At 33.3% G+C, this 19,843-nt stretch overlaps 1 protein-coding gene across 1 annotated transcript in view; it reads left to right on the forward strand.

Annotated features, from left to right (window-relative positions):
- The window catches only part of LOC140745855 (irregular chiasm C-roughest protein), a 110,400-nt gene that overhangs the window by 87,967 nt on the left and 2,590 nt on the right, over positions 1-19,843 (forward strand). Inside the window, exons 11-21 of the mRNA XM_073077788.1 lie at positions 6,760-6,893; positions 8,775-8,898; positions 10,691-10,836; positions 11,288-11,441; positions 11,754-11,989; positions 15,177-15,359; positions 17,208-17,391; positions 17,921-18,022; positions 18,438-18,527; positions 18,948-19,045; positions 19,363-19,453. Coding sequence (XP_072933889.1) covers positions 6,760-6,893; positions 8,775-8,898; positions 10,691-10,836; positions 11,288-11,441; positions 11,754-11,989; positions 15,177-15,359; positions 17,208-17,391; positions 17,921-18,022; positions 18,438-18,527; positions 18,948-19,045; positions 19,363-19,453 — 1,542 coding nt within the window. The remainder of the gene's footprint in view (positions 1-6,759; positions 6,894-8,774; positions 8,899-10,690; positions 10,837-11,287; positions 11,442-11,753; positions 11,990-15,176; positions 15,360-17,207; positions 17,392-17,920; positions 18,023-18,437; positions 18,528-18,947; positions 19,046-19,362; positions 19,454-19,843) is intronic.

Here is a 19,843-nt window from a genome sequence, read left to right on the forward strand (position 1 = left end):
TTTACGAGCGCACGACAGCTTGTTAACTGAGAAATACGCTAGGTTACGCAATTTTCATAAACCCTAATTTTGTTATGGTGACATATTCTTATCTTTATTTCCTTTTATGTAGAATAAATAACAAATTAATCTGCTCATCTCGTTAAGGTCAAACATTCTTCTCAGAAATCTACCTAAGTATATTTCTTTTAATGTAAAAAACTAATTATCATCGTAGTTTTCATACCACAGTCACAATACCTATCAAAAAAGTACACAGTAGAGCAATAGTGAAATGTGAAGTTCACAGTGCGGTTGTGGAGCGCCAAGACACTATAAGGTTGTAAGTTACTGACTTTACGAGCGCCCCACGACAGCTTGTTAACTGAGAAATACGCCTTTAGGTTAGACAATTTTCATAAAGCCAGATTGTGTTAAAGTTACGTTGCAAATTCGCTGGAATCGAATTGTCCTATAAATAACGTAAGAAACAGTAACTTCTCATGTAAAGGTTGAAATATTTGAGACTTATAGAAGTAACCCTTATTCTCAAGTAAAATGTAAGCCTTTAGTTATGTAACAAATATGCATTAAAAAGAGAGTATATGTGAAGGTGGTGGTGGTAGAACCGTTAATAGTTCGAATTTGGAAGCACCAACCAACTGCCATCCATCGCTACACCCATTTCTGCCTCCAAAAATCTGGTTTAAGCGCTGCTGTGTCCCACTTTGAAGGGTCTGGTATGGGAAGTATTATCCAAGGTGTTCCAAGTTAGTCCTCAGCAACGCATCTGCGACGAACCTTAAGTAGGAGTCTAATCTTAGTTAGAGTTCATTACAGATGTCCAATATTATAAAAAGTATGAAAATGCTATTTGTAATACAAAAATTGTTATTTGACAAAATTATTACACTTTTTAATATAGAAGTAGACATTCGAATTATTGCATTGAAATTCTCAAAAACCATTGTTAACGGCATGAGGGGTCAAGAGGAAAATGAGGTAAGAATTACGAAACCTTTTATTTAAGATTTTTGTCTTAAGTAAGAACGTAATTGTAATGGCCCTGATACAAGAACAATGAACAGAAATCTAAGAGTGGAATTCTTTGTTCCGAAATAGTAAATAAGAGAGCGAAAATAAAATAAAAAAATAATTACAAAAATGTCTTTCTTAATTTTCTAAGATAAAGGTCAGAGGTTAGATAATCTGTTAAATATAAAGGTTTTTGTAGATGTAAATGAAGGCACTGTACTAACCAATATAGTCTATATTGGTTCAAATTACTATGATAAATAAAAAATAATTTTATATGGTCACTGCCTCAGTATATAATTTCTAGTGGGAAGAGTATGAAATTCTTGTGGGGCTTTGAATGTTGACAGCGTTAATACGAGTATTACTATTATTTGTTATAGAAACATAAAATTGTTATAGAATTTAAAACTGTTTTTTAATTCTCTTTAAATGTATATCGTGCGATTATTTAATTAAATAATTTTAACTTTAATAAAATAAATAGCATCTCCCCATCACTGCCCCACTGCTACGCACCGTTCAGAATGAGACTTTAGATACAATACGAGCGACGAGTTATTTGCGAACAATTCTCCGAGTAACTGCCCGAGAAATTATGAGTATGTAAACGCCGCGCATAAATACAAAGGAAATATCCTTTCTTCTGCTCTAAAAATCTACTTTCCGCGAATGATGAACGAGTATTGGATTAATAACCAAGTACACCCGAGTAGATTATTTACATACTCCTTTTCGCTCTTATTCGTGTGTGCTCGGCAAATATAGTACGAGTACTAACTACATAACAATAAAGTGAAACAAAAACCAATAAGAACGGTACAAGAACCATTGTTTTCTGAAAAACATTTCCTTAAATCACTTCAAGTATATTTTTCGCTCCACAAAGAATACGATTGTCAAGGATCTGTGAATTAACTTTTTGCTCTTTCTTTAGTTATTCACTTCTTTTCAATTAGGATTATTGCTCAAAGAGCATTAAGGTTTAGCGGGAAGCTAATTTAATACTTATCCGCTACTAAGTCGGTATTAATAGTTTTGTAGAAAGCATTTTTACTTTTATATCGATAATACTTTTATAATTTTGTTTTTCTTTATAAATATTTATCCGTCTGTGATCTATATGATCACAATTATGAATATGAACTTCGCAATAAAATTAGTAAAGCATATTTCCATTTGAGAATTTAATGAAATGAGAAAATGTAAGTGATTTTATATTTACAAATATTGTGAATTTTACCGATTGGAAATTAGAGATTTTTTTATTATTCGATGTACAATAAATGGGATTAATCGCACTTTTTTCTTTTTTTTATAATATACCTAGGAGTAGCAGACGAGCATACAGTCCACCTGATGGTAAGTGGCTACTGCCGCCCATGTACATCCGTAATCGACCCCAGATACGATTAGATATTCCCACCTGAGGACAGCCACAGATGCGCCGCTACCCCTGAGGTCTAAGCTGGAACGCTTCGGAAAAGTCTGTCACTTAAGCGTCAAATGCTACAAAGGTATTAGGTTAAAATATTTTATTCATATCTGCTATTTTTGAAGCATCATAAAAATTTAACTAAACAATTGAATAGTTAACTATTCAATTAAACATGCAAATTTATCACGTAATATCTTATATATAAAATTCTCGTGTAATAATGTTAGTTACCGTACTCCTCCGAAACGGCTTTACCGATTTTCACCATATTTTATATGCATATTCAGTAGGTCTGAGAATCTTTGGCTTTCTAGATAAAAATAATGCTATTTTTCATACCCCTAAGTGATAAGGGTTGTTCACCCTTAACATTTTTTTATTTATATGGCAACACAACGTTTGCCGGGTCAGCTAGTATTTTACAAAGTTTAGATTTTTTTACAATATTGAAGTACCATTTGAGCTGATTGTACGTGCTGACTGCTACGTGAAAGTCTGTAAAAAAATCCCTAGATAAAATATGAGTCCGAGGAAAAATAAATTAGGACAAATAAATTAGTCTTCCTAACCACACCCTTGAAACCAGAACACAGCACGCTTGACACTGCTGCTATTAAGCAGAAATAGGTAAAGCGGCAGTGCCAGAGTCGAACCACAAAGGGTAGTACCCTTCTACAAAATATATAATATTCTATTTGTAGAAATTACGACGGGTCTAATTCTCTGGGCATTAAACTATCATTTATGGCTCGTCCTCTTTGTTTTAGTATCTCGTAAAACTTCCAGGCCGAATTAGCTTCTATTATATCATGAACATTAACATTTCAAATTAGGGAATGTAAGTATATTACATTAGAGACGCTACTTTACTTAACGGTAACAATATTATTTATGATTATTATTTTATAGAAGTAGGAAACGAGCATTAGTCCACCTGATGGTAAGTGGCTACTGTCCCGCGTTCACATCTGTAATCAATCCAGATAAGTTTAGGGACCTATCTGAGATTGGCCCCAGATGTCTTGCTAGCCCTGAGGACTAGACTAAAACACCTGGGATAAGTATGTCTCCCTTACCATACCCTTCAAACCAGAACACAGCAGCGTTTAACACTGCTGTTATGAGGCAGAAATAGGTGTGGCGATTTATACATATAATGCTTAAATTATTGAGTTAGTATTTTTGAAATAATGGTAAAATGATGAAATGCATAATAAGAACAAATACGTAAAATTCATTGTGGTTTCCATTGAAATGCGTAAATGGTCGCTTTAAATAAATATTGAGTAAACAAAATGATCATAATTGAAGCCACAAATTCGTTTCAAATTATTTTCAACAAATACATGATGTATGCCCTATAGCTCAAACGGCTTAACGGATTTTATTGTTAAAATAGAATCCAAAGACTAAATGAAAATTGTGAAAATAAGGCAGACCAGGACAATTATAAAGAAAACACAAAAGGAATATATATAAGAATACGAAAGAATAAAGAATGCAATTTACGAATACCCTTGGTATCGCAAATGGGTAAAAGAGACCGATTTATAAAGTAACGTAGAGAGATAGATACGTAGAGAAATAGAAAAGTCTAACATTGACTAATTAAACTAAGAAATTGACTCAATTCAAATATGGAACCACTTTTAAAACTTTGTTTAAAATTTCTGTTATCTTATGAAAATTTAAAGTAGTTGTATATTTTTTCTTAAACACGTGTGAAATGGCGCGTATTCGTATTTTTAATAGCACTAAGCGCTAAACAATACAGAAATACGAGGGTCAATCATCACCATTTCGCTAATAGATCACAAAGATAATGTAATCTTCTCCTCCTCCTTCGGTCGTTCGCTCACAGCTGAGCATCGTGATGACCCGCCTCGGTCTTTTTTCGTACGAGTTCCCGCCATTTGTGGCGGTCGGTGACACAGTGCGAGTCGTCGTTGACCTTGGAATCCAGTTGCTCGGATATCTGATTCGACTACCTCTTCGGGCTCCGCCCCGTAGGTCCCTTGCCTTCTACCTTTCCAGTTATAATTAGTCTCTCCAGGTTGTTAGCGGGTTTTCTTGCTGTGCCCGAAGTAAGTTAGGATTCGCTGGAGGCATATAGTATGAGAGCCTTTTTGTCACATTGAGTTCTTTGAGTATGGAGATGTTGGTCCTGAAAGCTGTCCAAGGGATGCGTAACATTCGACGCCAGCACCATACTTCGAAAGCATCGACTCGTGTTTTGTCTGCTGCTTTCTGGGTCCAGGACTCAGCGGTATATCTACGCGTGGTCTACTAGCGAAATGGTATAGCAAAAGTTTAAAATAAACGATGACTTTTTAATTATTATTCTAATAGACCGTCTAATAAAGTGACTAAGTACGTAACATAAAGAAATAGAAAAGTCTAACATCGACTAATTTAATTAAGAAATTGACTCAATTGAAACACGGAACCGATTAGCAAGTTAAACGGAATTTTCAATTTAATTCTAAGGATGGAAGAATTTTTTCTCATAATCCTTTTAATTATGGTAATTGCTATCCGGAGGTTTTATTTCAAACGTTTCAATTTACTTTAGTTTATTTTATGCCGATAATGTTGGCTTGATGGAGTTCTAATATTTTTCTGCCATAGGGTTCGTACACAAAACTGCGATGCGACGTCGCATCGCAAAAATCTGCGAGCTCCCTCGACGCATCGCAAGAACTTGCGAATTGATTCGCATCGCACAGTGGTTGTTGTTGTTGGTCACTCTGAGAGACGCTACGCCGCACGATATCGCATCGCAGCAATTCGCATCGCAATTTTCTGCGTTGCGAATTCGCATCGCGTCGCATCGCAGTTTTGTGTTCGAGCCCTTACTGCTGTATTGCAAGATTATGAAATATCGGCATAATATTTACAAAACCTAAAAATCTCACTCTTCAGCAATTTTATTTTGATTTTTCTCATCAAAGTTTTTGGGATGTCGTACATTCTAACTAATTTTAAAAATGGGAATATGAGTTTGTTTGTTTCTTTGCAACACTTACGCGTCTTAGCCATATAACTGATTATCATTAAATTTTGTACACACGTTGTCAAAGGTGACCAAAAAAACATAGGGTACCTTTTATTTAAAAAAAAACATATCGGTCTCAAAGGATGGATAAAATCACATGACCACGAGTGAATCTGCGAGTAAAACTTAGTACAATGATAAAACTGTTATAAATCTATATCTATAGCGGGGACAGCGGGGATGATTTTTGAATTTACAATAAATACTCAAATATACATTTAAAAATCCTTACAAAAAAATGGTCTAATTTAATCAAATTTATCTGTGATCCAAAATCTTTTTTTTCACTGAGAAGAGCATTTGGACACTAATGGGTTGACTATATGCATATATACCAATGCAGGTATACACAATGTACGGAATATATTAATGATGAACGTACCTCCTACGTCATTAGCATAAATACCGTATCTGTTTGTTACATGAGATCTCAAAGCATGTAAGGCAACATAATAGAACATTCACGAGGCATATTTAGTGTCTCATTTCTCGTATGAAATCCCTTTTAGCTTCATAGAAGCAAGCTTATCCGGAAAGCGCATTGCTATCAGATTCTTGTGTATCCTTGGAACGACTAAGTATATTGTTACGTGTATTTTGATATCTTGATGCTGTTGGGATTATGAGGAATTCAGACATCAGTCTGTTTATGCGAATGGAAATAAGTTGGTTGATACACTATTTATGTAGTGAATGGAAAAATACTTTTTTAGTATTTAAGTGATAAGCAAGCAAGCATGTTATCAGGTGGTATGTGGGTACTGCTGCCCTTTGACATCGGTACTTAAACTTCAATAAGATTAGATTCTTACTTGAGATTAGCAACAGCTTCATGGCTACCCTTATGAACAAGTTGGGAGGTCTCGGATAGGTATGTCTCCCCTACTGCACCCTACAAACCAGAATTCAGGACCGCTTAACATTGGTGTTGTATGGAGGGTTCTTCCGCTTACAAGAGGTTGAAATATGGACTTAAGTTTGTAAATAAATAAACGATGTTATTTTTTTCTGATCAAAATAAATCATATTTAATCTACACGAAAAGAATCAACGGTATGTCAATCAAAGTTTAAAATAGTAATTAAAGTAACAAAAGACTCGACAAGCAATTATTTTGAAAGAACAATTATGTAGGTCCAACTTTTTTTCAATTCCATAATAATAATGTTAATATTCCTTTAGTTAATTCTACAGATGAAGCTCCTCATCATATTGTATTCTTGGCATTTTTAACCAATCCCATTTGTTCCAGATCCCCCCACGTTTAAAACCAGGCCACAAAATATGGAAGGTGACCCAGGAACTTCGGTCACGCTAAGCTGCCATGTTGAAGGTCATCCACCACCGAAGGTTGTATGGCTGCGGTATGAAAACGAAAGGATTGTTGTAAGTTATTTGTTGTTATAAATTGTTTATAAATTTTAATATTCAAAAATTAATATTCAATATTATGATACAAGTTATAATAGTGGTCATACTTATAAGTATAGCGGTTAGAAGTCAGATCCTAATTATAAATTAAATTTCCAATACTTCGCAAAGAGGACAAACATATTTCTAAACTTTAAGAGGGCAGAAAGTTTTTACATGCTACATAGTTCAAAACGAACATCACAGTTCTGTAATTAACAAATGTCCAAAATTTATGAAAGAACGACTTTTAATTACGTAACTACCACAAACAATCGGTTTTTCTTTCGGACATACATACTTAATATGGGTAATATTGCATCTTCCATTCACGTCTATCCCATCAATTTACGTATTTCTCAAAGCTTGAAAAGTTATTCAAAAATAACTTGAATAAATATTCCAAAAGATATAGGATTTCATAGCAAAGTAAATAGCTACTTAGACCCTCATTAACATAAAAATACTCGGAAGCTAACAAAGTACAGTAAATCGAAGGTTAATACGGCGTTCAATCTCGCAGCTTGCATAACACTTGATGGGTGATAGAAACTAATGGAGGGGAACGTGGCTACCTCCCGTGTAGCTGACGTAATGGAGTTTCCCCACAACATCGTGTTTCTGAGCTCTTGTTGTTGATTTCCTTTTATGTCGTTTGCCTGGAATCGTGTTTGAATTAAAATAAAAGAGGAAAATAAATGTGTTTAGATTATGTTTTAAGAGATTTTAGATGTAGACAAATATTTAAAATTTGATTTATAGTTAAAACTATTTTATTTGCAGTGTTTAATGGTATGAAGATTAGCTGATGACGTCCAAAAACTAAATTATATTCCATACACTAGCAATACAACCTTTAAGAATCAATCTTTCTTCATTTTACATAAAAAATGAATTCTTCATTTACTTTCATCCAATCCGCTCACTTACTTTTTCAAAGCGTAGAAACTTATTCACAAATTACTTGAAAAAATATTTAAAACGATATAAGAGTTTCATAGCAAAGTAAATAGCTACTTAGACCCTCATTAACATAAAAATACTCGGAAGCTAACAAAGTACGGTAAATCGAAGGTTAATACGGCGTTCAATCTCGCAGCTTGCATAACACTTGATGGGTGATAGAAACTAATGGAGGGTAACGTGGCTACCTCCCGTGTAGCTGACGTAATGGAATTTCCCCACAACATCGTGTTTAGCTTTCGTTTTGTGTTGGTTGAATGGAATAGTGTTTCAATTAAAATGGAAACGAGAAATAAATACGTTTACATTGATTTATCAAGAGTTTAGATATGTATATATGTAGATCAAAAATAGAATATAGTTTTTACATAAAGCAAGTAAGCGTCATTTAACAAGCCGTGATTAATGATATAAAATTTAGTCTAGGTCGCCAAATTCGTTCTACTCCACATAATTATCAGCTATGTAGAAACTTATTCTTCTATCTCTTCAATTCCGTAATGGTGCTTGATGTACCAAATTTTTGGCAAACTTAGGAAAGACTATTAGAATTGCTTAAGAAATAGTGGTAGATAACAGTGGAACGAATCGTATTTTTTTCATTCTTATATTCGATATATTTCAAAAATTATGAGTTGTTAAATGATCTTTTAAATGGTCTTTATCTGTAATTGCAACTCTAGTTGACTTGTGTCATTTAATAAATTGAATAATTTCAACTTAAAAGTCCAGTAATTTATGTGGCCTGTTAGGAAAAAAAATGAAATAAACGACGAAACGATACGCTCCACCAATCTTTCGCTGAGCGACTTAAATATTATGGCGAATCTTGTTCAAGACATTGTGTCGAATAAAAATCTTGCTCAAAATGTTATCAATCATGTTTGTTCGCAGAGAGTCGGGAAGTCAAGTAACCTGACAGTGACGGTGAGCAAGCAAACAGCTGGCCAGTACTGGTGTCGAGCAAGTGTTGATGGTTTCAAGGATATAGAAGCTTTGGCCATAGTTTATGTTAAGGGTAAGTAGCAAGACTATGCATAAACATGTTAAGGAAATTAAATAAGCAACTTTTTGGGATTTTCGCAAACAATTGGACGCTATCTAAACTCAAATGTATATTTTATCATTTCAAATAAAAAATACAACATCAATGATTCAGATCCAGTAGACATTATTTAAATAAAAACAGACTACTTAGAGCTCAAGATAGCATCCAGAATAACAAATTGTGACAGATTTTTGAAATTTCAGTAGGTACTTTAAAAAATGTTTCTTTTTTTCAAATTTCTCATCCGGTAAATTTTGTACCTAAATTAAAACAATTCTGTTAACTTTAGTTAGGTCAACTGGTCAAGCGTTAACTAAGTTCTTTAGTGTAATTGCAGAAATTTTGTACAAACCCCATAAATAATTCCAACTGTGACAACGTTGTGCGAAATTTGTAAAAGTTAGATCATTAACACGTTGAACAACTCGGCAAATTCCATTCTTCCAAAATATGAGAAAACTAAATTTCTCGGAAGGAAACAATCTTGTATTTTCACAAATTTCACAAAGCTTGTAATATTCGACATTTCTACAAAATCTTAGAATTTCCACGCTGGCAAAACTAGTTTGCAAGTGGTGACGTTTGCAAGACCATTCCGGATCTAACATTCTGCGAAAACGACTTATGGGGAACTTTAGAACGACGCCTGCGTCTTTCGTGCGCGTCTGCGGCTTAGGATCTTTCGCAAATATTACTTGTGTCAGTATTTAGTAGCAGTGCAGCACTACATAATGATTTAGTTGTGGCTATTAGTGGTACATAAATTAAATGAGTATCCATGCAAAATTATCCTGAATTAAGCCGTTCCAGTCTTACCGATTAATTAGGTTCGTTTTTATATCTGTTAAGTGCTCAATTTTAGGCTGACATAAAAATATGACAATACATATCTAGTGAATGAAATACGCGTATAATACAGTTAATTTCATTTGCACTATCATCATTAATTTAATATTTTTAATACACTTTCTTCCATCGTCTGATATTGAATGATGTCACACTTACACAGTATCGAAATAAGTGTATCTTCAGAAAATTAGGCTATATAACCAGCTTGCGTCTTCGATCTTTTTTCTAAGCCATGAGAGCTAGCCGCACGAGCCGCAATCTACAAACGCGACGCGTCCCAAGTCCCATTACAAGTTCCAAACTTGAGGGCTCCATTATGCTGCCACATAAATTTGACACGGTAACTAGAAACATCGAACTTAGAACTTTGTTTCAGTCACAACGTATCGATGTGATTGTTTTCATCTTTGTTCTAATCTTATACTTCTTTTATGTCCTAAATAAGTGGTACAGTACAGTACTAATACAATATTTTCCGCTTCCATTTCTTCTTCGTTCATATATTCTTTTCAATGAATATTGTGATTTTGAAAGTGATTATTTTCACAAAGCCATAAAATCACATAGTCAAAATGATGTCAAAAATACAAGCTCATAATTAAGGAATTCTATTGAGTATTTATTATATTGAGGAATTGATTTGAGTAATTCTAAAAATTATTAAATTGTTGATTGTTCCTTAATTCCTTACATATGTATTTATGTTAGAGAAGCAATTTTAAAAGAACCTAGTAAATAAACTACAACAAATTACACTACTCTAGTAATTTTTTGAGTGTTTATAATACCAACGTTTATAGCTGTTGTTTGATAAAAATAGGAGTAAAAGAATATACATATTTAAAACGTAAATGACTCGTATAATTTTTACCTTGTCCTTAGTAAGTTTAATAATTTAAGCGTTTTATTTTAGGACCGCCGAAAATAGTGTCGAATCAAACACAGTACGGCGTTGAAGGGGACAGTGTAACCGTTCAATGTATATCGTTCTCTGTTCCCAAACCTGAATATGTAGCGTGGACTTTTGGAGGAAAAGAGATCAACACATATCATGATCAGGTAAGAACAGTAATTAATTGTCAAATCAGAATGTTTTAAATATGCATAGTGCATATTTAAAACATTCTGAGTATTTTGTTAAGTAAGGTCAGTGTGGGGAGTGAATAAGAAATTTGTTTCTAAGGACACACACGTTTTGTTCAGTATGGTCGAGAAACTACTATTAGTCCAAATTTTATGAAATGTTTGGTATGCTTTGTTCTTATTCACATTACCTAAAGCGCTACTATATGAGCGACAGCCCATGCCAGCGATCGCTAACGACGATTGGCAGTCGCAATCGACAGGCGGCGATATTCGGTGGAAGTCGACGACAGCCGCAGATTACACTGTTGATATAATCGGAGACGATTGTCACCAGTAGTCGGTAATTGTCGTGAGAGTCGCTTCATTCAGTGATTCAGTCATTCTTCTTTAATAACAGTGATTTTATGAATAAACTATATTTTAGGATTATGCTTTCATGGAAGAGACTTTAGCTGACAAAATGACAAAATCCACATTGATTATACGCGAGAGCCAAGCCCAGCACTTTGGAACTTACAACTGCACTGTGACCAATGCTTATGGAAGTGACAGTGTTGAAATAAAACTGCTACCAGATAGTAAGTATTGCCTTAATTTTTGAGTAACACAAAGTGTAAGAAAAAATCAAGTGCTAATAACTTTTGAAGGAAATATCATTATTTTATAAATGAAACATTGGCTCGAAATCAAAAGCCTGTTATATACCCTATGTTAAAATCAGTTTTAATTTAGCAAAATTAAGTGTAACATGTAGTTACAATAATTAAATTATCATTTAAATTATTACAAAGATTGAAAAAAATATTGTCAAAGACGTCTTCCTCGTACCAAAGGAATTAGTTCTAATATTCTTTGCAGCATGACTAATATTTATTACATTTGTTCTTTAGAGTCGTTCCCATTAGTCATCATCGTAGCAGCGAGCGCGTCTACTGCGATCTTCTTCATCATACTCCTGTTCTTCTTCATGCTCTGCCATAGGAAGTCTGATAAGTCTGACGTGAAGAAACCTGATATTACTGACGTTGGCAAAACCTGCGTTGATCAATTCAAGGACAGTGATCGAAGTTCTAATATCAGCGATTTGAAATTGGAACTGCGTCAGGTGGAGGGTAGTTGTGATGTGGTAAGTGATTTCAAAATTTATTTCAATACTTTGTAGCTTAATTATTGAAATTATTGTATTTAACAGTAGTGGCATCTTTTTCTGGTTTTTTAACATTAATATTTATTTATTCTGATGAGAAATATTTAAATTCTGTTGTAAGAGAGACAAAAATATGTTGGAACTTATACGAGGTGCTCTCACATCGTCTTCTGGTAGCAACGCGTTGTCAATGAACATTATTTGAAGTTGACTCATGTCCTATTTGACTCTACCTACATATATGGATGTGAAAAGACGACGTTTTATAATGGGTGTTTGGTTGCTTATTTTAGTAATAAATTTACCAAATTTAACAGAGATTAAGACAGGATTCTAAAGTATGTTGTATACATATCGCCACTTAAAAGTACAATAAAGTCCTTAAGACATTGTCGCTGGATCAGGGTGAACTAAACTCGATAATGACACGGCGACTTGAAAATTGCTACTACTTGTTGATCTACTCTCATAACCTTACACAATATGGCTTAAATCATCTCAGTCTGCCAAATATCGCAGAGTAACATAATATTTTATGAAACAAAAAATAAGCTAACAAGTAATAACGACAATAACGAAAAATACTTTAAAAAAAAGCAAATATTCTCCAATTGAATTAATAAACCACTCATATATCAAGTAGATGAAGCCCACGCCTATATGTTAGGATATCACCAAATAATTACTGAGCATAAAAATACTAAACAAAATATACGCAAAGAAGTTATTATATCACCGGAGAAGTCGGTTAAAAATTAATCTTTAAATATTATAGTACTCGTATTACCATTAAATTTGATAACACACACAAATTAACCAAATGGAGCCAACGCAATTAATATCATTAAAACACACACAAACAAGTATAATGGAGCCAACGCAAACACTAATAGGACGAAAACGATTAATTTTGATGATGGATGTCTAGACTGTCTGTCAGCGACTAGTGACGTGCAAACAGATTTAAATGGAGATAGCAATGATACTCAACGTCAGTAGATTTATAAACTAGAATCTATTTGGTTTTTAGTTCTGTTAGTCTATTTAGGTTTACGTGTGTTTAAAAAGTGTAGTGTCATGTAATCGGAAATATATATTTACCATATTTAAAAAAAGGTATATATTTTTAAAAGAGCCACACATCGCCCCACCAATGAGAGGCTGAAAAAAATCAGTGTTGCTATTTTGGAGTAGAGCGGGAACAAGCAGACAGGCAGACAGGCAAAAAAGAAACTATTTGATATTAGGCAAGCAAGCAACAGCGTTAGTGTGAAAATATTTCGGAAATTTCTGGGACATTTACGGTCTAAAATAAAAGTAGCGTAAGATACTGCTTACAATCCCAGCTATCTGCGAGTGAAAGTCCCGTCAAGACTGGTTCAGCTGTTTGGGAGATGAGCCGGAACAGACAGACAGACAGACAGACAGACAGACAAAAAAATTGTAGTTTTGACGACCCGTGTGGCGGAGCGGTCACAATACCGGTCTGACGCGCTGAGGGTCCCGGGTTCGTTCCCCGGCCAGACAGATATCTTAATGATGAATTTAGGTTTTTGTTTCTGGGTCTGGGTGTTTGTGTATTTGTCTCTGTGTGTCCATAGCATCCACAATACAGGGAATCCTAGCGTGGGGTTATGAGTGAAGAAAGCCTTTTATGTTAATTGTTTGTCATATTACTCGTACCTTGAAGTTATTAAAAGCTTTTATTTTAACGTTAAAAATAAATACTACAATTTTTAATATTTATTTCTATAGATTGATATAGATAAAAATGTTAGAGATAAGTTTAGGTATTAGGTATACATTTACAAAGAAACCTTAGGACCACGACGACCTTTTGTGTTAATAGTTCGTTCAACGTAGGTACTATCGTTGAATAAAATATCATCTTCAGCTATTTTATTTCGTAGTGCTTATGAAATTTATATTTTTTGTATTGTAAAATATTCGTATTTATAAAATACACATACAATAAGCAATCTTATGATAAAGGAAAGTAGTCTTGATAAAATGTTATATAAAAATTAAAATATCTTCTTAAATCTTTCATTGTTCAATTTCAATGTGGCTTACATTTATGTACATTTGTGATCTTACTGCTGCGTGCCTTATGAATCGTATTAAATGTTATAACCTGACTAAGAAGGTGCTAAGTTGCAGTTTACTTTATGATTTGGTGGAAATGGCATATTTTTCGAAGGTGCGTTAAGTTTAACAATACGCACTTGGCCAGCGTTGTAGGCTGACCTACACCTCGAACACATTAAGAATCCATGCTCAGATCATAGACTCTGGGTATAGACCCAACCGTGGGACAATAAAGATAGAAGCTAAATACTGGGGTTGATTATAGGTGAACTGCATGATCGTCGGCGGAGTAGCAGTATTATTATAAAAAAATAATAAATAAAAAAAGTAATGACGACGCAAACTCATAAATTAATATTGAAAATGCCTAGATTGAGAAATCGTCTAGTTAGCAGATTGTAGTTGAAGCTAAGCGTTTTGGTAAATATTAGGGTTGATTACAATATCAAGATGGGATAGATTCTAGATTAATACTTCATTTTGTAAATAGGGTTTATCATTAAGATGATAGATTGAAATTGGTGCCAGACAGACTAAAATATTGGTACCTTAGGTGTTGGATTATTGGACATTGGATTGATTTTGCTACCTTAGGATAAGATATTTTCTGTAACATTTTGATTAAAAAATAAAAAAATACTAGACTCAAAGATATTAAATGAATTTGGTTATTATATAAAATTTTGAGTATGTTTATTTTATATTATACATGTGTACTTATTGGACGTATTCTAATAGATATAACCGTATAATTATCAATGTGATTATTGTTCTTCTGGATGAAATAATCATCATCATCATTATCATTAATTCCAAAAGCAGTGCGTTATTAAAATTGATACTAGTGTTCTATAGACGCTATTGATACTGTCTACGTAGTTATACAAATTTGATTATTGTTTTTCTCGATATGGTTAGATCTCGGTATGGTTTAGGGAATAATGATGAGGATTCCCCTCATCATTATTCCCGAATTAAAGTTATTTGTCAAAACACCACTGTTCTATCACCGCTATTTAAATTATCTTATTAAAGAACTCTTCTTATAGTTTCTGAAAATCTACTTTTCATTATCCAGGACCTATCAAACCCCGGTTCAGAGTCAGAGCTCCGTTCGACTCTTCACCTCACTACCAACTTGGGTCTGCCGCTTGCTGGCCCTGTACATCTACCGGAGTCAGGGTACGATAACGAGCTCATGAAGCAGTACCAAAGATACAGCGGGGATTTTAACCAGCCTATCAATAATTTGCATTTAAAGGTAAGCGTTACTAGCATACGTAGTAACTAGTTATTAGTAGTAACGCTACTGCATTATGGGAGGAATGTGATAAGTAATAGAATAAGGAAGAAGCGTTTCAAATTAGTTGAAGGTGATAGAACCTTCTGTAGTTCGACTACGGACACACCCCTTCCCAATTCTATGTCTGATTATAACAGTAATTAAGTTAAGATTAAAACTACTTCGCAACAATCCGCTACAAATATGTATGATGGTATATATTTTAAACCATGCAGTATGTACCATCCTCCCTCCCTCAAAAAAATATACACCACCATAAATACCACCAACCAACCAACCAACACGTGTGTCGCACCAAAACGGAGCATCATCAGGGTAAGTTGACTCTACATACATATACATACATATTTATAGCGGATTGTTGCGAAGTAGTTCTAATCTTAACTTAATAGCATGGATTTCCGCAAAGTAACGCCTGATACAATTAACTATATAACAGTAATGTTAAGCGCTGCTATGTTCTGCTTTGAAGAGTGGTAAAGGAGACATACTTATCCGAGGCTTTCTAACTTAGTACTCAGGAGCAGCAACTGTGAAAACAGTATACTAAAGTGTAATATACTTACATAAGTACGTTTGGAAGGTGGTAGAACCCGTTGTGGTTCGACTCCGGCGGCACCACCGCCACACCTATTTCTACCTAATAACAGCAGTGTTAAGCGCTGCTGTGTTCCGGTTTGAAGGGTGTGGTAAGGGAGACAGACTTTTCCGAGGCGTTCCAGCTTAGTCCTCAGGGGTAGCAGCGCATCTGTGGACGACCTTAGGTAGGAATATCTAATCCTATCTGGGGTTGATTACAGATGTCCATGGGCGGCAGTAGCCACTTACCATCAGGTGGACTGCATGCTCGTCTGCTACTCCTATATTATAAAAAAAAAGTACTTATGTATACGGCTTATGTGTAATGTATGACATTTATGTCACTGACAAATTAAGTACTTAAGAACAAGTCTATTAAATTGTAAGAAATAAAAACATTTTTTGCTAAATTAAAAAAAATATATATAACAAAATAGCTAACGTTAATTGTTAATTTACAATTTCTTTGTATTTCCTTCAAAACATCTAATTAACTGTATTCCGATTTATTAACTTCAATGTTTGATCTTCCAAACTTAATGTTTATCTAGACTGAATTTTGTTTTGGGTTTTCATTACATAACTTTAAATTAAAGGAGCCCAGTAAAATAAGGTAACTTAGAAAGTTGGCCTCTAAGGAATAATTTGAAACGTGACTTGAAATTAAGGTGATGGACTTTAACTCGATTTCGTAAAGTGGGAGCAAATTAATAATTAATTTTTAATATTACCTTCTTTACTTTTCGTTGTAACAATGCGGCATATCTTTAACTTAAATAATTTAAGTTTGACTTGTAGAAAATGTTATTTACCAATTAGTATCTTTTGTATTCAGAAAAGAAAACAAAAAGGAATAAATAAATATTATACTTTTTTATAAAAGATTCCTTTATTTATTAAACACTGTTTGAACACTTATTCCGCATTAGAAATAATTTATCACTCATTGTGATTTACTTTATAATAGGATATCTGCCTCAATACCATGTATAATTTGTTTGTTTGTTTACCTTTTGTGTTATACCATATTTTGTCTTACTCAGATTACTTTATTTTGTTTTCTAATTGTCTTATCAATTATAATTAGAACTACATCTTATATGATTGGACACTAGTAGTCTCTCAAACTCCTGACTCTAACTTTGTAGATAAAACAAGATTTATAAAAGCCGCCCGCTATGAGCAGTTCTGAGATTCCCAATACCTAATTGTTATTATTATTAACAGAACCAAACAAACGGCTACGTACCCTACGTCGATTATTCAAGGGACTACGCACCACCCCAATCTAACGACTCCCTCACTGGGTCCCTATCAAGGAGTACAGACATGTCGAGCTACCCAAGCCACTATGGGTCGCTGCATCGCCAAACTAGCTGCGGACGATTAGGTGGCATGATTGGACCAGATGGTAAGCATTTGTTATAAAGAGAATTGTTTTGTGCCATTTATTATATTGGGAATTATTTTTGTTCATCCAATTATCATTCTGGGAAATATAAATTCATAAATATATATTCATAAAATAAATTGGGACGTAGATATCAGGGAATAATGCTTTTCATGCATTTATCATTTTGGGAATTATTTTGTTTCAGAATGTACCATATTGGGAAACATCTATTTTTTGCTTTTATTAAGTTGGAAAATATTTTGATTCTTACATAGTTGATGTATTTGTCATATTGGGAAAAGTTTTGGTCATGCTTAATCATATTGGGAAATCATTTTGTTTAACATTATACTAGTATTTTAATCTAGCCTTTATTTTTAACGAACATTTCTTGTATGTTTGATCAGTGATCAAATTATTTTATAGTATTGTTTTTGTAACTTTATACAATCTGAAAATACTATTACCAGCTACAAAATATCGCGCTGAAAATTTAGTGCGCCAGATATTCCCAACATGTTTTTCGATATGTGATATTTTTTCGTAGTAATTCCGATGGCGAATCCTGCAGTAATGTTTACTGGTGGTGTCGACGTCAGATACGCTGCTACATATGGAAATCCTTATTTACGAGGAAGTGGACCTTTACGTAAGAATATCTTCTATTTTTATATGAATAACAACGACTCTGTTGTGTATAATTGACATAATTTTCTAGCGTATTGATTCTCTATTATGCAATTTTTAACGGTTTATAGATTTATTATTCTCCTTTTTAACATGTAACCTGCTATCAACATGTTCTGTTATTTTTATTTTTTATTTCTTTAATGTCTAAAGTTTTGAAAATCAAAAATTGTCACTGTAATATTGACAATCGTTAGTATTTTTGTACTTTATTAAAATTTTATAAAATAACAATTTATTTAAATTACATGCATTACATTTTTGCATGAAATAGCTATACATGTGACAACTGAACGTTATTTACTTATTCCTCTTAAATTCAATTCTTTCTTGGTTTCTTACGTCAACTGTTTAATTAATCTAAGATACAATTTCAGCGTATGGTCCACAACTAAATATCGGAAGTCCACCATCAAAACCAGCACCGCCACCTTACTACTCTGTCAGGAATAGTAACATATCACCATGTAAGTATTAAAAATATCTTAGGTATCCGTTTGTATCTTAGAGCGCAATAGTATATTTTGTGAACGTTGCTTTGATCTCATATTTAATTTTGAATTATATTTGTCCATTTAACGCTACAATTGATATACATTATGCTTTACATTTAGTATATTTAATATCGTGCAGTAATATGACGCGATTTATCGAAAATTCTTTACACTGAACGCAATAGGTGTGATTTATTTCGTGTTACTACGTAAATAAGAAGATTTTTTGTATTTCTAATCAATTACACTTAGATGAAATCTCTCAAAAAAATTTCGGTTTCATCTACGTTATTTGTTACTTCATAAATGTTACTTCACAAGAAGTTTCCACTCCTGCTTCTCTTACATAAGTAGGTAGTAGTACAGACACTAAGTTTACTATGTTTTTGTCAGTGGCAACATCAATAACCTCTACATCATCATCGTCATCATCCAGACCTGTGATCAGTCCTCTGGGGTCATCTTCGACCAATAGCGGTGCACAACCTCAAGTAAGTAATCTTTGATATTAATTTGCTTTTAGACCTCTGTCTGACTCACAAAGGGCCCCAATAATCTTAGACCAGAATGATAGTGAAATTTCAGAAAATGTTGATGAATTTAGATGTTAATCAGGATTTATGTTTATGTATTCATTTTTGTGTGTTCATTATTTAATTAACAGAAAAATATAACTTACAATTTACATCTGCATTTAAAGAAGTCATATATTCTAGAACGAAAATGACCAATCAACTTCAAATTAGGATGAATCATCAAAAAAACACATCAGATTTGATTAATGATAAAATGGTTATTTTGTATACAGGTCCCAAATCCCCCACAGAATTCTGGAAGCCTGTATATTTTGCCGCCGTCCAATCATGGAAATACTTTAGCGACGCAAATAACTGCCAAAGGTAGGTTTAATAACCAATTTATCATGTAATTTCAAAAGATACCATGATTTTACTACGACTATATTGTTTAGAACAAATAAATATTTACGTGTCAAAGTTATTAATTTTTGGAATTCCATTTTATTTTTGGAATTTGTAAAATATGGAAATTTATGAGTAATTGTAATTATTATCCATAGACAGTGTTTTCACAGTTTAAAATATGTTTATTTTAAGAAATAATAAATGAAAATTAAAAATGAAATTATTTCAACGAAAAAATATATTTCAGTGCTTGACATACTCGTAATATTAAAATTATTTTTTATGAAAATAATTTTTGAGCACTTGACCTAATTATTCACGATGGTAGAATACTTTTACTGTAATTTTGATATAAAATTGCTGTTT

This window comes from Epargyreus clarus, unplaced genomic scaffold (assembly GCF_041222505.1).
Source record: "Epargyreus clarus isolate Ecla_fem2 unplaced genomic scaffold, WU_Ecla_fem_2.2 ptg000011l, whole genome shotgun sequence".
Taxonomy (NCBI): Eukaryota; Metazoa; Arthropoda; class Insecta; order Lepidoptera; family Hesperiidae; genus Epargyreus; species Epargyreus clarus.